The sequence below is a fragment of the Nyctereutes procyonoides genome, unplaced genomic scaffold, assembly GCF_905146905.1.
Source record: "Nyctereutes procyonoides isolate TBG_1078 unplaced genomic scaffold, NYPRO_anot_genome, whole genome shotgun sequence".
Classification (NCBI taxonomy): Eukaryota; Metazoa; Chordata; class Mammalia; order Carnivora; family Canidae; genus Nyctereutes; species Nyctereutes procyonoides.
The window spans coordinates 6063787-6080520 of NW_026575148.1; the positions used below are offsets into that span (position 1 = coordinate 6063787).

The following is a 16734-nucleotide window of genomic DNA, read 5'->3' on the forward strand; positions in this document are numbered from 1 at the left end:
CACAAACCTTGGCTTTCCTTAGCATATAAATTTCCTATACCGCTGGGATTTTCCTCGGAGTTCTTTCATTCTCCTATCTCTCATTCCTTTCAAAAATACTCAGCTACAGTTCTATTATTTTTGCCTTCTTTTTCAATTAGTCCCTTCCCTGTTCCTCTGCATGCAGGTCTAGCCCTATCCCTTTTCTTTCCCTCTGCCTTTAGACCAGACACTTGTTTATTTGATGTAAAATCCTCTAGGTGTGTCTTTATAGAATTTTCAGTCATCAAGGGGTTGTAGATATACCTAAAGCATCCATTGTTCAAACAAATGTCACCCTCTTGGCCTCCTCTCCCTTGATGTGTAATTTTACCCAAGAGGTATTTTCCCATCAGATCTACAACTAACCTTATTGTTACGCACCCTTATTGTTCTCCCCTTTAATATGAGCCGCATTCCTGTCTTTCTCTATGCCTCAAGGTAAGGAAGGAGAGGGGACTCTTTCAGTGGTGAGCCTGGGGCTCCCCTGACCACAGGGAGTTGCATTCTCGCCTGCTCTCCCTCTCTGTTGAGTCTATTAGGATTGGTTCTGCCATTGTGTTCAGCTCTGTTGGTGGTTTGGGAGGTGGTAAGGGGGCAGCTAGGGCAGTTGGAGGGACAGAAGGATCAACTTAACTCTGGAGAACAGTGTAAGCAAGCCATATTTAAAGCCATATTTTCTGACCCAGGCTTTACCAATAATAAAGCTGCTATTTTGAATTCCATCTGCCTCTCCTTTATCTATCAAATGTTTTATACATCCTAGAAACAAATATAATATTTGAAACAGATTGCCTTTTCAGTAACACTGAAGGGCCCTTTTTACTGCAGGCATTATTGAGAACTGAACTTGTTAGGGCTTCAAAGGAAGGGTGGTATCAGGCGAGCAGCTCCACCACCAACCCACCAGGAGACTGTGTTTATTGCTACCAAAGATTTACACATACATGGTACACTAGCACTCTGCTTTCCAAGACTGCTTAATTTTTACTTTCCACAAAAATGCTGTTAATGACAAGCTCCTGCTGAGTCACTAAAATGGATTTGGCAGCAATGTTGTTGAAGAGAGTGCCATGAGCTGAGGGATGCTGAATTAACCAGGCTCTAAGGAGCATCCCTAACCAAAGGGAAGAGCCTGAAAGACTCATTTTAGATATAGGTATTTTAGAAAGAAAGTGCAGGAATAGAAAATGTGGCATTTAACCCAAGACTCACAACCTAAAACACCAGACTGATAAATTAATACCTGAAAGAAAGGGGGTGGTGTCACATGAAAATTGCTTCATAGAGCACTAAATCTGAATGTCACTGCTAGTTCACTATGAAAATTAACAAAAATAGGGATGCCTGGGTGACTCAGTGGTTAAACATCTGCCTTTGGCTTAGGATGTGATCCTGGAGTCCTGGGATCAAGTCCCACCTCAGGCTCCCTGCATGGAGCCTGCTTCTCCCTCTGTCTGCGTCTCTGCCTCTCTCTCTCTTTCTCTCTGTATTTCTCATGAATAAATAATAAAATCTTTTTAAAAAATTAACAAAAATAAAATCAAAACCTGACTTAAAAATTAGCTTGGAGTCTTCTGTATAAAAAGTAACAATAGCTATAAAAACCTGTCATTTATTTACAAGGTTTTGATTAAACATGTCTTGATTATTACTTTTTTCCTCCTCAAACTGCTCTTATTTTGGAGAATTTTAAAATTTTAAAAAAGTCTCATGAAATGGGTCTTGCACTACAAGAACAACAACAACAAAATCATTATTTTTCAGAGATTTTTCCCAAGTTTTTGCTGGAAATTATCTTCTTGGCTTTATATTCTAAAATGCTCCTATGCAAATTAAAGCTTTTTGGACTTATTCTATGCTGTTTTCCTCAGTATCCAAATAACCTAAACATCAGATTTCTACCTCTTTTGAATACCCACAGTCCCAAATTCAGGGTTATGATTAAGGTGAGATGGAAGATAGGCCTTTATTGAATATCCACCATGGTGCTGGCTCTATGCTCAGTGTTCTGCATACCTTCACCCATTTAGCTTACTCCTCATAAAAACTCTACTAACTGGATATTATCTGCATTTTTTTTTAAACAAATGAAGAAACTAAATCTTAATGAGGCTGATACTTAATAAAATGTAAAAGTACAAGTCATCAAGAAAACAGCTACATTCAATAGGAATTTATACTTGGACAACTGATTCCAACTCCTTGAAAATTTATAATTTTTATGTAGGGAAGCACAGGCAATTCCATGTGTTTAAAAATTATTTTGCAACATCTACAAATTTGTAAATATGGATAGGCAAACCTTTTTGAAATGATTTTGGTTGTATCTACCTGTATCTACCAGGGTTCTTCTCTATGATGTTAATAAGGTAAGATTTTCTCTTAAGTGCATTTCATGGGATGTTAATGGATAGTAGTGCAAGTGCTGGGTTCAACAATATTAAACACTTGTTTTCTGCAGGATTTCTCAGAACCTTTAATTATTCAGGAGCCCTGTGCCTCTCCAAGAAGAGATTTTAGTATATAGTGTTTTTTAAGCATTTTTGACCATAAAACCCTTTTTAGTATTCCATCTAGCAGGACTACTATTCTATAAAACTGGACCTAGAAATCCTGGCACTAATGTTTACAAACAGACTCTTAAATTAACTTCAAGCCCTCTAGGTTTGCAAATGAAAGCGAGCAGTTCCAATGAAAAAGGAAGCAAGGTAGAAGTACAAAGGGTTATCTTGCTTAAGGAAACTGCCAATTTGAAAAGAAATCCGGTCACCAAAGTTGGATTTAATTTTAATTCAACGGAATCATTTTGGAGCAAAGAAAGATTCTTCTATACCAGCGGACACTGGCAAGGACAGCAAAACACAGCCAAAAGAGGTCTTCAAAGACTGGTGTTTAACGCACAGATTTATACCAAGTTCTAACTAGCTGATTAAGAAACAATGAAATTGGGGATCCCTGGGTGGCGCAGCGGTTTGGCGCCTGCCTTTGGCCCAGGGCGCGATCCTGGAGACCCGGGATCGAATCCCACGTCGGGCTCCTGGTGCATGAAGCCTGCTTCTCTCTCTGCCTGTGTCTCTGCCTCTCTCTTTCTCTCTCTCTGTGACTATCATAAATAAATAAAAATTTAAAAAAAAAGCCTTAAAAAAAAAAAAGAAACAATGAAATTATATGGCTGGCAAGCACCTTACAGGGAAGTCAGTAAACATTTGGTGGACAAATGAGTAAATATCTGTTGAGTGAACGAATAAAAAGTCTTCTAGTATCTGTGACAATGGTGACCTAGTTTCTTTTTGAATAACTCCAGTGGTAGGATTTCCACTACAATCCAAGCAGCCATCCCTCTGGTGCACAGCTCAAGTTACCAAGTTGTTTTGCATATTTAAGAAACATTGAATGCTGTTACCAGAAAGGTCTAGAGAAATCTACTGTCTCTTTAGAAGATAAAGGAAAGAAGCACAGAGTTGTAAACAATTTCTTCTAGTATCATAGGGATGAGAATTCAGGTTTTCTGATTGACAGACTTATTCCCAAGTATTTCTACTTGCTGACTTGGACAGCCTTTTTTTTCCCTTTTGTACATGAAAACTTAATATATTTGAAAATAGCTCTCCTCCCTCCTTTAGTCTTTTCTTCTCCAAATTATATATATATATATATATATATCTACTTTATTTAAGTATGGTATGGATGATTAACATCTTACCACTTTTCACTCTTTTTAAAAAAAAAATTTATTTATTTATTCATGAGAGACAGAGAGAGAGAGAGAGAGAGAGAGAGAGGTGCAGGCATAGACAGAGGAAGAAGCAGGCTCCCTGCAAGGAGCCCAATGTGGGACTGGATTCTGGACCCTGGGACACACCCTGAGCCCAAGGCAGACAATCAACCACTGAGCCACCCAGGCGTCCCTCACTTTTCTCGCTATTAACAGGCAATCTCCTTTTAAATAAACAAGTTGCACCAAGAAAAGACCATGATACTTCAGGCAGGATCTGATAACCACTAAGTATAGGTGGATGAATTGGTCCAAATTCTGCAGCTGGCAGCCCTAGGTAGTAAGAGATGAGTTTGGAGCTCCAGCTGTGCTCTTCAATACACAAGGTCCCTAGATGTCAACATATTGTAAAACTGAGTTAAAGCTATTTCAAAGGGAAATTCTTTCTGCAGGCAGATACCAAGACTATCTACCTAGTGGAAATGTCTACCCAGACCTTGGGAGAGAAGTCAAAAGCGCCATGCTAACACTATGTGAGAGTCTCCTCTCCAAATGACTACAATTCAGAGAAGTGATAAAGCCACGAGGGCAGCTTGGGTGCTGCACAATATTCGAGAACAAGAGGTGGCAAGCTCAGGGAACAAATCCAGACTGATACCTGTTTTTGTACAGCCCACAAGCTAAGAATGGTTTTTACATTTTTTCAGTTGAAAAAAAAAATCAGAAGTAGAATATCCTTTGTGACACATAAAATTATGTGAGATTCAAATTTCAGTGTGCATAAATAAAACTCCATTGGAATGCAGCTGATGAGGTTCAGACATGCTACCTCCAAATATGGTACCTTGGCATACTGAATATTTTAAACTGAAGGAGTCTAAGAAAATAGCAGAAGCAGGAAGGTCACTCTGACCTTCCCCTTGCTCTTTTCTCCTGAAACAGTCATAAAATCCTCATGTGAGAGATGTCCAGGAGGTTATGAACATTCTTATCTCCCAAGTCAGAAGGACACTAAGAAGGATCCTAACCAATAGGCCTCACTAAGCTTCCCCCAATTTACTACACTTACTTTAAACTCTTTTACCTATCATGTTTCTCCATGACTGTCCATTCTTCATTTAAAAAAACTAGCATAAAAATACTCCAGTTTAACTGTTGTTTTGGATCTTCATTTCCTTATGAAGGCTTCTGTGTCATATAAAACTTGTTTATTTTTATTTTTTTAAAGATTTCATTTATTTATTCATGAGAGACACACAGAGAGAGGCAGAGACATAGAAGGAGAAGCAGGATCCCTGCAAGGAGCCTGATGTGGGACTTGATCCCAGACCCCAGGACCATGCTCTGAGCTGAAGGCAGAAGCTCAACCACTGAGCCACCCAGGCATCCCTAAAACTTGTATTAAATAAATCTGTATACTTTTTCTCCTGTTAATGTGCCTTTGTCAGTTAAATTTTCAAACACAACCAGGAACCCTAAGATTGTCGAGGAAAACTTTTTCCTGACCTACGCAGGCACATTCATATGCTTGCTTATGATGGTCTGTGGCCTTTTGCATGTCACAGTGGTGGAGTTTGGTAGTTGTGACAGAGATGCCAAAGTCTACAAAGCCTAAACTATTTACTATCTGGCCTTCTGTAAAAAGTTTGCTGGCTCCTATTGTAGAATATTGGAAGAAAGTGTACATATATTCCAAATATCTAACACTGAAAAACGTTGTCCATCTACTCCTAAATAACCTGTAAGTAAAGTCAGTGCCCACTATTCAGAGCAGCCTCTGCCTATCACCCAATCTGTGAATCTTTCCTCAGTCACTCTGTTGTAGCAAAGCACTCCACGGCATTTAGTAGTAGCTGAACTTATCTAATTTTTGTACTTCTTTACTTTATAAAGTCCGTCCTCTTCAATTTTCCCCAGCAATTAATTTCCCCAAATATAAAGGCAATATGGCATGTCACGTTTACTATTGTATCCTCCAGCTGAGGTCAGTGCCTAGTACCCAGTTGAGGTCCATTAAATATTAGTCAAACAGAGAATGTATTTATGAAACCAAGTAACCATTTTCCAGAAAATCATTCAGAAGAATACTGTTTCTTATTTCTAAAAATGAATATTTCCACAATGTCTCATGTTTTTATTTTAGAATTTATGTAAAAACAATAGATAGACTGTCACAAAATAATGGCCCTTCTTTCTTCTAACAAGGACCACTTAAACATCAAGTGGGCAATTTATTCAATTTCTCTGTATCTCAGTTTCATCATTCACAAAATGGTCCTAATAATCCAAGGGTCATAAACGAAATAATACGTTAAACCGCTTTGAGTTGTTGGGGGAAAAGATGCTACATAAATTCATGATAATAGTATCACTTGTAATATAATGCCCAATCATTTTGCATGCTAACACTAGAAGCACATTAACTACTAAAGAAGACACATGTTCTGGTAGTATTATTAGACATTTTCTAGGGGCCATGAAAAGATAGAATATAAAATATTTCAGCCACTGCCAAGCCAGATTAGATTTGAATCCATGTAGAAGCACTATAGCAAAACTCATACCACCAGTCTCCTAAACTGTGTGAGAAGGCTCTCAAGGAGTGTTATAATATTTAGAACCAGAGAATATTTATTTGGCCCAGTTCTCACCTTCACACACTAGCATCTTGCCTGCTGCTCAGGCAATACCTTTTCAGACACACGGTGTCAAAGCAGAAGCCCCACGTCCTAGGAGGCACTTAAATTTAGGCTGAAACAGAGGGGAGAGTTCCTGACAAGCAGAGGGAGAGAACACTACATAGGGGCCACAGGAGGAGTGATCGGAGTAAAAAAAAAAAAAAAAAAAACCATCAGGTGTATCCCTCCAGGAATTCAGCATAAAAGAAGAAAAGAATCTCATACAGATTAAGTACCTACTAAGTGCCAAACAATGGTACTTCATATTTATTTATGAAGTAAATTTATTTTTATTTAAGAAATTATTTCTTAAGCCTCAAAATGAACACCTAAGGTCAATATTAGTAGTCCATTTAAAAAAGAATGAAACAGTATTGTTTCATGGAAATTTAACTGGCTGCCATTCGTTCATTCAATGCTTTCGAAGTACATTCTGTGGGCTTAGTATCAGCCTGAAGTGTGGAGGAGTAGGCCAAGTACTGGGTATATAATGATGACTGGGCCCTGCCCTCCTAGAACTTGTAGAAGCTGAGATAGACATTAAACACACAATTAAGTCAATTAACCATTCACTTAAAATCGTGACAAGTGTTCCAAAGGAATTATGGTGGGACCTTATGGAACGATCAAAGATGACTTCCTCGGAAGTAATATTTAAGCTAAAAGATGATTAGCAGCTGACAGGAGAATGAAGAGGAAAGAGATTCTAGGTGCAAAAACCCACAACATTTCAAAGGTTCTGCAGCAGAAAAGAACTTGGCATATGGGCCAAGTGAAATGTCACTGGTGTTAAGAGTAGCTGCCTCTTTCCTCAAGACACTTCTGGGGGGACTTTGCTGTTATAAATATACAAATCTAGGATGCACAACCTAGATCAGAATATGCATGTTAAGCTGGAGGAAAGCAGGACATGATATGTTGTGCAGGTCAGCCATAGCCAGAGCACTACGGGCACTGTTCATGTCTCAAGGATAGGGTCCTTACCCGATAAGTGGTGGGAAGCCACTGAAGGGATTTAGCAGGGGAGTGACATCTGTATTTGAGTAAGATCATGCTTTCTGATTGCTGTGAGCTTCCCGACAAAATGATTTATAAATATCCTTAAGTAAATTCTCTCTTTAAAAGCCAGTAATACATGGGAAAGACAATAGACATAGTCAAATTCTTTTGCCTTCAGTAGCCACACATAACTTTTTGGATGGCCTTGCTATTCAAAATGTGGTCTAGGGATCAGCAGCAGCAGGTGCAGCATCACAAGGGAGCTTGTAAGAAATGCAGAGTCTCAGGCCCCATCCCAAGATCTATTGAATCAGAATCTGCAGTATTAACAAGCTCCCCAGGTGACATGTTTGTATTTTAAAGTCAAGAAGTTCTGTTTTACATAGTACCCTACAAGCACCCAACCCGCAAGGGGACTCAGCAGACCCTAGGTGGTAACTATTTCAGGGAATGTAAGAGTTCCATGGAGCCCACTGGTATTCTAAGCTAGTCAGTCCATCATCATTCTAGGACAGGATTCGTAGGTTGAAAAGACTGGGGCAAAACACACACAGATATGGTTCTACTCTTCCTAATACAAATGAGGTACAAATTCAGTGAAGGAAAAAAAAGATTGAACAAGTCAGAGCATAGATGTCATCACTGGCAAAAGCAGCTTAGGAAATCAATGTTAGGTACACTAAAGGTACCAAGAGGGAGCATATTTTTACTTTAAGTCATCTCCTTCAAGACAGTTATAAAACAACACTTGGTCATACTTACAAAGTGAAACAAAACACACACACACTATATAACCAAACACCAAGTTTCTGCCATAATAATCCTCTCATTATAAAAAAAAATCAGGAAAATATTAACCGTAAGATAAGAGAATTTGAATTGATTCATTCATTTTAAGTCAACCATCCCTTTTTAGTGGTAGCAGCCCTTTAACTAGAACCTTTTGTAGATCTATTTCTTGATTACTGGCAAGCACTTTGTTACAAGGTTGAAAAGTAAAAACAATACTATCAAAATTATCCACCATACAGGTTCCCAACAGCTCCCATGAATTGTGCAACTTTGCAATTTGGGAAACTTTCTCTGGTTCCTCCTAGATGCTGGGTGGTGTGGTGGGTGAAAGTACAGCCTCTGGAAGCCAGCTGTCTGGATCACATCCTGCTTTGCCAATCATATGTCACTTGCTCATGTGACTTAATTTCTCTGTGTCTGAGTTTCTTCACCTCTAAAATGGAGATGAAAATTGTAGCTACCACACAGAGTTGTTATGAGAATTCGGTGAGTAAACACATTTAAAGTACTTAGAAACGATGTCTGGAACACATTAAATATTATGTATTTGCTTGCTTCTTGTTGTTATATTACACGTGAAAATCACCAGAAGCCAAGAAGTTTCACTGGGAATCATTCTTGGGGCAATGGCCAAAGGAAAGAATGTTAGTCACACTTCATTCAAGTGTCACTAACAGGAAAAGACCACCTGCTAACAAATGGGAAATTGCCAAATATTTGTTCCTTTGATGTCACAAGCAAGAAACTGGTTTGGCCATGTGGTCTTAGTGAAGTAATTACCAAAATAGTCACCCCAGATTTTTAAAGCCAATAATCCAAAATAGTATCTTACAACTTTAAAATCTTCTGTAAACATTTGTAATTGAGAGTCGATTCCCTCAAATTTAAGATGGACTACCTTAAAAATAAAACCAACAAATATTATCTTCTACTGCCAACTGATCTCTACCCAAAGAATGTCATAAACCACCTCTGCGTGAAATCAGTTTGTATTTATCAAGTTTTAGTAATGTAATCACTCTCTCAAAATGCGACATATTTTTATACAGGAAGAATTATTATCAATGACAAAAACATGATTTCACTTTCTAGAAGTCTGCAGCCTATGGAACATACAGTATAAATTAAAATTTTACCATTCCTTTATTAAATTTTGCTATTTTCTACCCTCAGCAAAGTTGCATCTCATACAAGATAATCATTTCCATATATGATCTGCTGATTTTAAAAAAACAGAAATTCTGATAAATCATTCTTATAAAGCAAAACCAAAAATTAGACATAAAAGAAACTGCACGCGTTTTAACCTTTATAATATGTGGTTGTCTATCAAAACAATTTTGTAGCGAACATTAATAATTGCTCATTAGACAGGGAGAACTGCTTTTTAAAATAAGTATAATGAAAATATGTACTAAAAATCTCTTTATTCTTTTTCTTGAGCCAATTTAACATAGTTAAGTTTTATTAATTAGATCAAAAAGACCCTACTTATAAAGGAAAACTCTCCCATAAGAAGTTGACAGTTATGTTGCTTGAAACATCTAATTCAGCATATCTTATTTCAAAATTTTGCTTTTCTAATTACCAAATTGTTTTGAAATACTGAGACTTTTAATCAAATGAAATTAAAATCTCCACAAAAAATATTACAAGTGTTTCTTTTTTTTTTTTAAAGATTTTATTTATTTATTCATGAGAGACACAGAAAGAAAGGCAGAGACACAGGCAGAGGGAGAAGCAGGCTCCTCACAGGGAGCCCAATGTGGCACTCGATCCCGGGACCCTGGGATCATGCCCTGAGCCAAAAGCAGATGCTCAAACACTGAGCCACCCTACAAATGTTTTTTTATATACATAATAATTTCCATCTTAGTCCAGCTAATAAGAATATTTAAGTATATTGTTTGTAACTTAAAGTGACAAAACTTCCATCGGAGTTTAATAAGTCAATCGATTGATTAGGAAGTGCTATCATGTCATTCTTATGATATTTGCAGTAACTAATAAAATTCACTACAAGAGAGACACCTGGGTGACTCAGCAGTTGAGCATCTGCCTTTGGCTCAGGGCGTGATCCCGGAGTTCCGGGATCAAGTCCCACATCGGGCTCCCAGCATGGAGCCTGCTTCTCCCTCTGCGTAAGTCTCTGCCTTTCTCTCTGTGTCTATCATGAATGAATGAATAAATAGATAGATGATAGATAGATAGATAGATAGATAGATAGATAGAACTAAAAAAAAAAAATTCACTGTAAGACAATACCAGAATAGCTATGTAACCCTGATCAAACACCTAATGGCCTTTGCAAAAATGACAGATATTTGAGCAGGTTGGGCAAATACCCTTCCGCACTCTGTAAGAACCACAACTGAAGGTAATACAGTGTACATAGCCTTTGGTTATGACAGATTTCTCAGAAAGAATATTAAGTTATATATACCAGAAGATAGATGCAATATTTTTGGTAAGCAAATGTGGGATACATTTGTAAGAAGACGTGGTTAGATATTCATAACTACAATTGCTATATTTAGTGTTTATATCAATATAGTTCGAAATATTTGGTCACAATTGATTTTCCAGGCTGCTCTACATAACTCTTTCAAGAGGACACCATTTCTCTTCTGGGACCATGCCTGTGAGTTTTAAAGATTCTATTAGAGTAACTCTGCAGCCATGTCAGATACTATCCACGTCAGCCACCTTGTCTGAGAACAGATAATAAAGTTTAAGGGAAGCTTTGTGTTTTATATTTTAACTGATCATTAATTGTCCAATCTACTAGCTCTGTACTAGCTTGAGGAGGAATATAAAAACCTGTGATCAGCCTAATTACCTAACTGAAAGACCTGTTTAGTCCATGTGCATGGGGATATCATGGTTGATACAAACCGAGAGTGAGCAGATTACAGTTCTTCCAGATACCCCTAGCCCCCTCCGTGATTCAATTCGTATGAGTATTTGTACAGGAAAGGCAGGGGACAGAAAGTTCTGGCTGGGTTCAGAATCCAGGTTTACCTACCATTTATCAGCTTTGTGTGTCTCTAGGCAAGTAACATTATCTTAAACTTCAATGTCATTATTTTTTTTTCAATGTCATTATTTTTTTTTTATGATAGTCACACACAGAGAGAGAGAGAGAGAGAGAGAGAGAGAGGCAGAGACACAGGCAGAGGGAGAAGCAGGCTCCATGCACCAGGAGCCTGATGTGGGACTCGATCCCGGGTCTCCAGGATCGCGCCCTGGGCCAAAGGCAGGCGCCAAACTGCTGCGCCACCCAGGGATCCCCAATGTCATTATTTTTAATATGAGGAAAACAATAGTAAATACTTCATTAGGTTATAAGAATCAAATGTGGGGGCACCTGGGTGGCTCCATCAGCTGAGCATCTGACTCTTGATTTCAGCTCAGGTCATGGTCTCAGAATTGTGAGATTAGCCCCCCATAGGGTTCTGCACTGGGTGTGGAGCCTGCATGGGATTCTCTCTCCCTTTCCCTCTGCCCCTCACACAAGTGCACACATGCATGCTCTCTCTCTCGTGATAAATTTTTAAAAAGAAAAGGAAAAAAAAGAATCGAGTGTGAAGTGCTTATTAGCACAGTGCCTGACACCTAAAGAGCAAACAATGAAAGTTGACTACGTGAGGAGGTAGCTTCTTTAGTGCCCATTTTCTCTTTAGAAGAGTGGCCTTACAGCCTGAAATTAAAGAAATTGCTTTCAGGTCAACTTCATGAGATTTGAGGCACAAACAATACTGATTGGGGGCTAAGGGAATAGGGTCAGATTCAGGGATCCAGAGAGGCAGTCTATGAATTTCTGCCTGGAACACAGCGAGACGAGGAGTTGTAGTGACCTTTGGCACCCAAGATTTTATGAATTTGAGAGCATGTGAGGAGAAGCAATATTCTCATGAGTAGATCAAACTGAAGCACCTCCCCTGAGGCTTTTGGGAACCAACCATCAAGGTGGACAGGAGAGGAGAATAATGGGGAACCAGTTGTGAGCAGATCTAAGAAACCAAAAATTTCCAGAAATGACTGGAGCCATTTGAACAGAAGAATACCACGAGCCTCATTTGTATAGCAACAGGCTGATAGGGTCTGGGGACATTTGCTTCATTTCATGCAAACAAAATAACAACATAAGGCAGCATAATACCAAGGACACACAGGCAGCCAAGGTAATGAACACTGTGAAGTTGAGGTGAGGAAGAGATCAGTGTGAACTACGGTGTTCAAAGATCTGGAACACCAAGTGGTCCTTGGATACTGGTGGAGACTGAGTTGTCTGTGGAGGGTCTTTCAAGCAGGAAAAGTGGCTGAGCCAAAAGCGGCTCAGCTCCCACAAGTGGCTGAGGGAACATGTGCATGGAACATCAGGGACAAAGGCTGAAATGAGTGTGTGTACGTGTGTGTCTATGTACAAACATGCAAGCGAATAGCGGGAAAAAGGGGTAAGAAAACTAGTCGAGGGTCACATTTGAATGGTAGAAGGATGGGAATTTAGCCCTACAGAGGACAGTGAGCTAGAACCAAAAAAGATTATGATTCGGGAAGCTTACAGTGAAGCTAGTGATTGATAAAGTTAATCTGGCCTCGTGGATGGTATAGAATAGGAGCAATGTGTAGGGGAATGTGAAAACGGTTGGAAAACTCTTCATAAATATATCAGGAGAGTAGTGGAATATAATTAGATTGGCATAACTTTACTTACCATTTTCTAAAATAGAACTTCCAGTGATAAAAAGAAAGTCTAATTAAGAGAAGTATGGTCTTCTATTACTCTACAGTTTCCATTCATACTTTTCCCATGATTACTTCTCCATGCCCCAATGGATATGGCTGTAAGCCTCAGCTTGCTTGTTTATAAATTACATCAGCCCTCTTCATGATCCACTGAAAATTCTAGTGTAGTTCTCATGGAATATCCCTCCCTCCCTCCCTCCCTCTCTCCCTCCTTCTCTCTCTCTCTCTCCTCTCTCTCTCTCCTCTCTCTCTCTCTCTCTCTCTCCCAATCTCTCATAGATCTGGTTGAGACTCCTATTTTGGGCATATGTTTGTATAATTTTCTTAGGCGTTTCAAACCCCAGATATTACTCTGTTTCTAGGCAATGATAGTTATGATAGACTAGCACCACATAAAAATATTATTTTCCCTCATTCAGAGGTCCTGAAAAAGAATCTTTTCCATAGGTACATAAAGTGATTCAGTATTTTGTTTGCTGCTAACCCTACAGACGGTTGATAGGATACGTTGCTTGCCATCCTTCTGCCAATGTTCAAGTAGGAAAAAAAAATCATTCAACTTGAGCAATGACTGGGTTTTTTGAGGACAGTCTCATAACTACAAATACTTACTTGAGCTCTTCAGCAAGATTCTTAGTAAAAGACCATCGTGATGCAGTAGGGTTTCCAGAAGCAGGTTCCAATTACAACCTGGCTGGGATAAGAGCAGTTTCAATTGACCCTCGGCTGTTAGTCGTCCAGATGATGGAGCCCTTTCAAAATGCAAGATAAAGATAGAGTAATGAAGTTAATTTATCTATGAAATTAATAGCCTTAAAGTACAGATGTAATGCTAACTCCCTTAAATGTCAATTCCTCCCAGATTACTCTGAAAATGCTTTCATGCTTGCTTACTTTAGGGTTGCTCTGGGAAGGAATTACATTTAATCTCAACTAGCTAAAAGCAAATTAACATTTGGTAGCCTGCCAAATTTAAGACTGATACAAAATAACCATGCCTATATTTTACAAGACTATGTCTGGTTTTGTTTCATGGAGCAAATTAAAATTATTTATGCATTTATTTTAAATACATTTATTTGTTCATTCATGAAGTACATGAGAGCCTACTATGTGCTATTAACTCCTTTCATTATTCATGAAAAGAAAGTTACAGTGGCTTTTGACTACTTTGTAATTTGCCATGCACTGTGATTGCTGATAAAACTCAAAGAATTCAAAGCTTCCGCCAAGGGTCACCGTAATCTAATTATTTAATACATAAAGCCTTAAATCAACATGCAATTATCAGAACCACTCTAACAGTCATACTGCTACCTACTTGGGTAATCATTTCATCAAAGAGAAACAATTCCAAGGCAAATAAGCTTCTATTTGGGAAATGATCATCAGTGTTGAATAGAAAATCAAAATCAGGCCTCCACATTACTACATTAATTTACCAATGAACTGGCAAGAGATAAGGAAGTAAAAGTAGAAACTGAAAACTGATAACATTATTCACTTTTTCCTTCTAAGATTTCGAAGTTTAGATTGGCTAACGATCACAACATCTGAAATCGGCTTACAACCACTACGACTGAAAAGGCAGGAAATGATGGAACTCAATCTGGTTGCGACCATAAGGGTTGTGGGAATAGGGTAGCATTGGGAAGGAACGATGTGACTCAAATGGAAAGGTGTGAATAAGAACACCATATGCTTAGGGAGCAGAAAGAAGCAGAACAAAGGATGTTGCTGAGAGAGATGATTTGCAGCATGATTTCCAGATGACATTTACTGAGTGGTGAACCATCCAGTTATCAGCATAGCCTAGCCAGTGGTTTTCAAAGCTTGGGCCATGCACCAGCAGCAGCAGCATCACTTGAGAATTTGTCAAAAATCCAAAGTCCCAGGCTTTCTCATCCTATCAGAAATTCTGAGGTGGGTCCCAGAAATCTGTGGTGTGCGTGTGTGTGTCTGTGTGTGTGTGTATGTTTCAGAATTCTGTGTTTTAACAAGCCCCCTCTAAGAGAATCTGATGCACACTCAGGTGTGAGAACCACTGTGGTAAGCAGTGCTTTTGGGAGCAGGGGCAGAAGGGCCAGAACTAATTAGTATAATTTCTCCTCCTCCCTCTGTACCTTTGTGCCAAGACGGGTGCACAGTGGCTGGCACCCATGCAACGAACTCCCCACAACCTTTTGCTTATCTGAATCCTATGCATCCTTCAATTTGCAGGAAAAAAAAATGTACTTTTCTCTGTGTAGTCTTCACTAAAAATTTCTCTGCATAGGAGTCTTTCTCACTTGGAATTAAAGCACCTATGGCAATTATTAACATCTTAGCACTTTATTATTCCACCAATTAAAGCTTTATCTGTCCACTCAGAGTCAAGCCTTGTCAGGACACTTGCTTTACACCCCAAAGCTCCTACCAGTAGACCAAGCACTTTTAAGGGCTCTGTAAATGTGAGCTGATTGACTCATGCTCACAGATGGGTAGGCAAACTCTTAAAAAAAAAAAAAAAAAAAAAGGATACTTTGTCAAAAGGCTGATTTAAGCAAAAGTCAGAGGATCTGAAGATATAAGATGAAATTTCAAGGCACCTCCCCTTGGTTTGGCTTGGCTTGGTATTTGGTACATCTCACAACATCATGATGCTCAAAATCCTTCAGCCTTGCATGAACTTTAGACCAACTCAAACTTCCCAAGTGAGACTCTCTGACAACCTAACTTAAAACAGATAAACTTAAAAAAAAGAAAAACAAACAAAAAACAGAAACTCCTAATTAGTGGGTCAAGGTGAGCTAGGCAAACTCCTGCCAGTGGTGGGTGGTGAAGAGAAAGGTGACAGGCTTAAACTTAATTCTCATACCAGAGGAATCAACTCCATACTTTGGGTACTTTCAGATTGGTCTGGCTCTGGCCAAAGTCCCAAATATATTACCCAAGGAAGAGTCCACTAGGTGAGCCCTTTGGACTGAAACACCAAAGCAGATCCTCACAACGGCTGTCCCTGATCGTTTCCTAAATCCCAAGTGCTGACTTCTAGAAACTTACTTCAGGTCCAATAGATAAAAAGCAGCTAGTTGGTAGTAAGTTATATATTAAAAGCAACTTAATTTTTTTTTGCAACTTAATTTTTAAACATTTCCTACCTCTATATTTTGCTTGAGTTGAGCATTGATTTAAGGATACATTTAATAAGCTGAAAGACCCAGTTTGATGGAGTGTAGAAAAGAGGGGAGGGGGTTGTTGAAAGACAATCTGAGGAAGGAGACAGGACCAGATCATGGAGGGCCTCATTAGCCAAAGTGGGAATTGAAGAGTTTAAGGTAGATGAGTTTCCGTATCTGGGTAGAGTGTGGGGAATGGATTGGAGGGGGTGACTGTATTTGCTTAGCCCTTTAGACATGTAATAAAACAAAATAATAGGAAGGTCATTTCATACCACTGCCTCTGAATACCTGGTTATAAATAAAACCTCTCAATTACCAGATGGGAAGCTGTTTGTTGAAATGTACCTCAATTCTTGGATCTTTCAGCTTATCACAGATTTTGAAATGTACAGTAGAATGACTCACTATGAGGAAAAATAAAATATTACAAACATTCCTCAATCACTAAGCTCCGAGTAATAAATGCATTGAGGAGTCTGTGTTAGGCATATGGAGAAGCATATGTTCCCTCATCCTTTGAGCTGGTGGAGCTGTGAAAGTGAGATTAGCCTCACAAAAAATGACAGAAAGGGAAATTTTATACACATATATATTTTATATATATGTTTCAAATATGTAC

The 16734-nt window shown here is 38.8% G+C and overlaps 1 protein-coding gene across 1 annotated transcript in view; it reads right to left on the reverse strand.

Moving 5' to 3' along the window:
- KIAA0825 (KIAA0825 ortholog) overlaps positions 1-16734 on the reverse strand; it is a 391927-nt gene that overhangs the window by 222933 nt on the left and 152260 nt on the right. The window contains exon 14 of the mRNA XM_055312867.1: positions 13567-13706. Coding sequence (XP_055168842.1) covers positions 13567-13706 — 140 coding nt within the window. The remainder of the gene's footprint in view (positions 1-13566; positions 13707-16734) is intronic.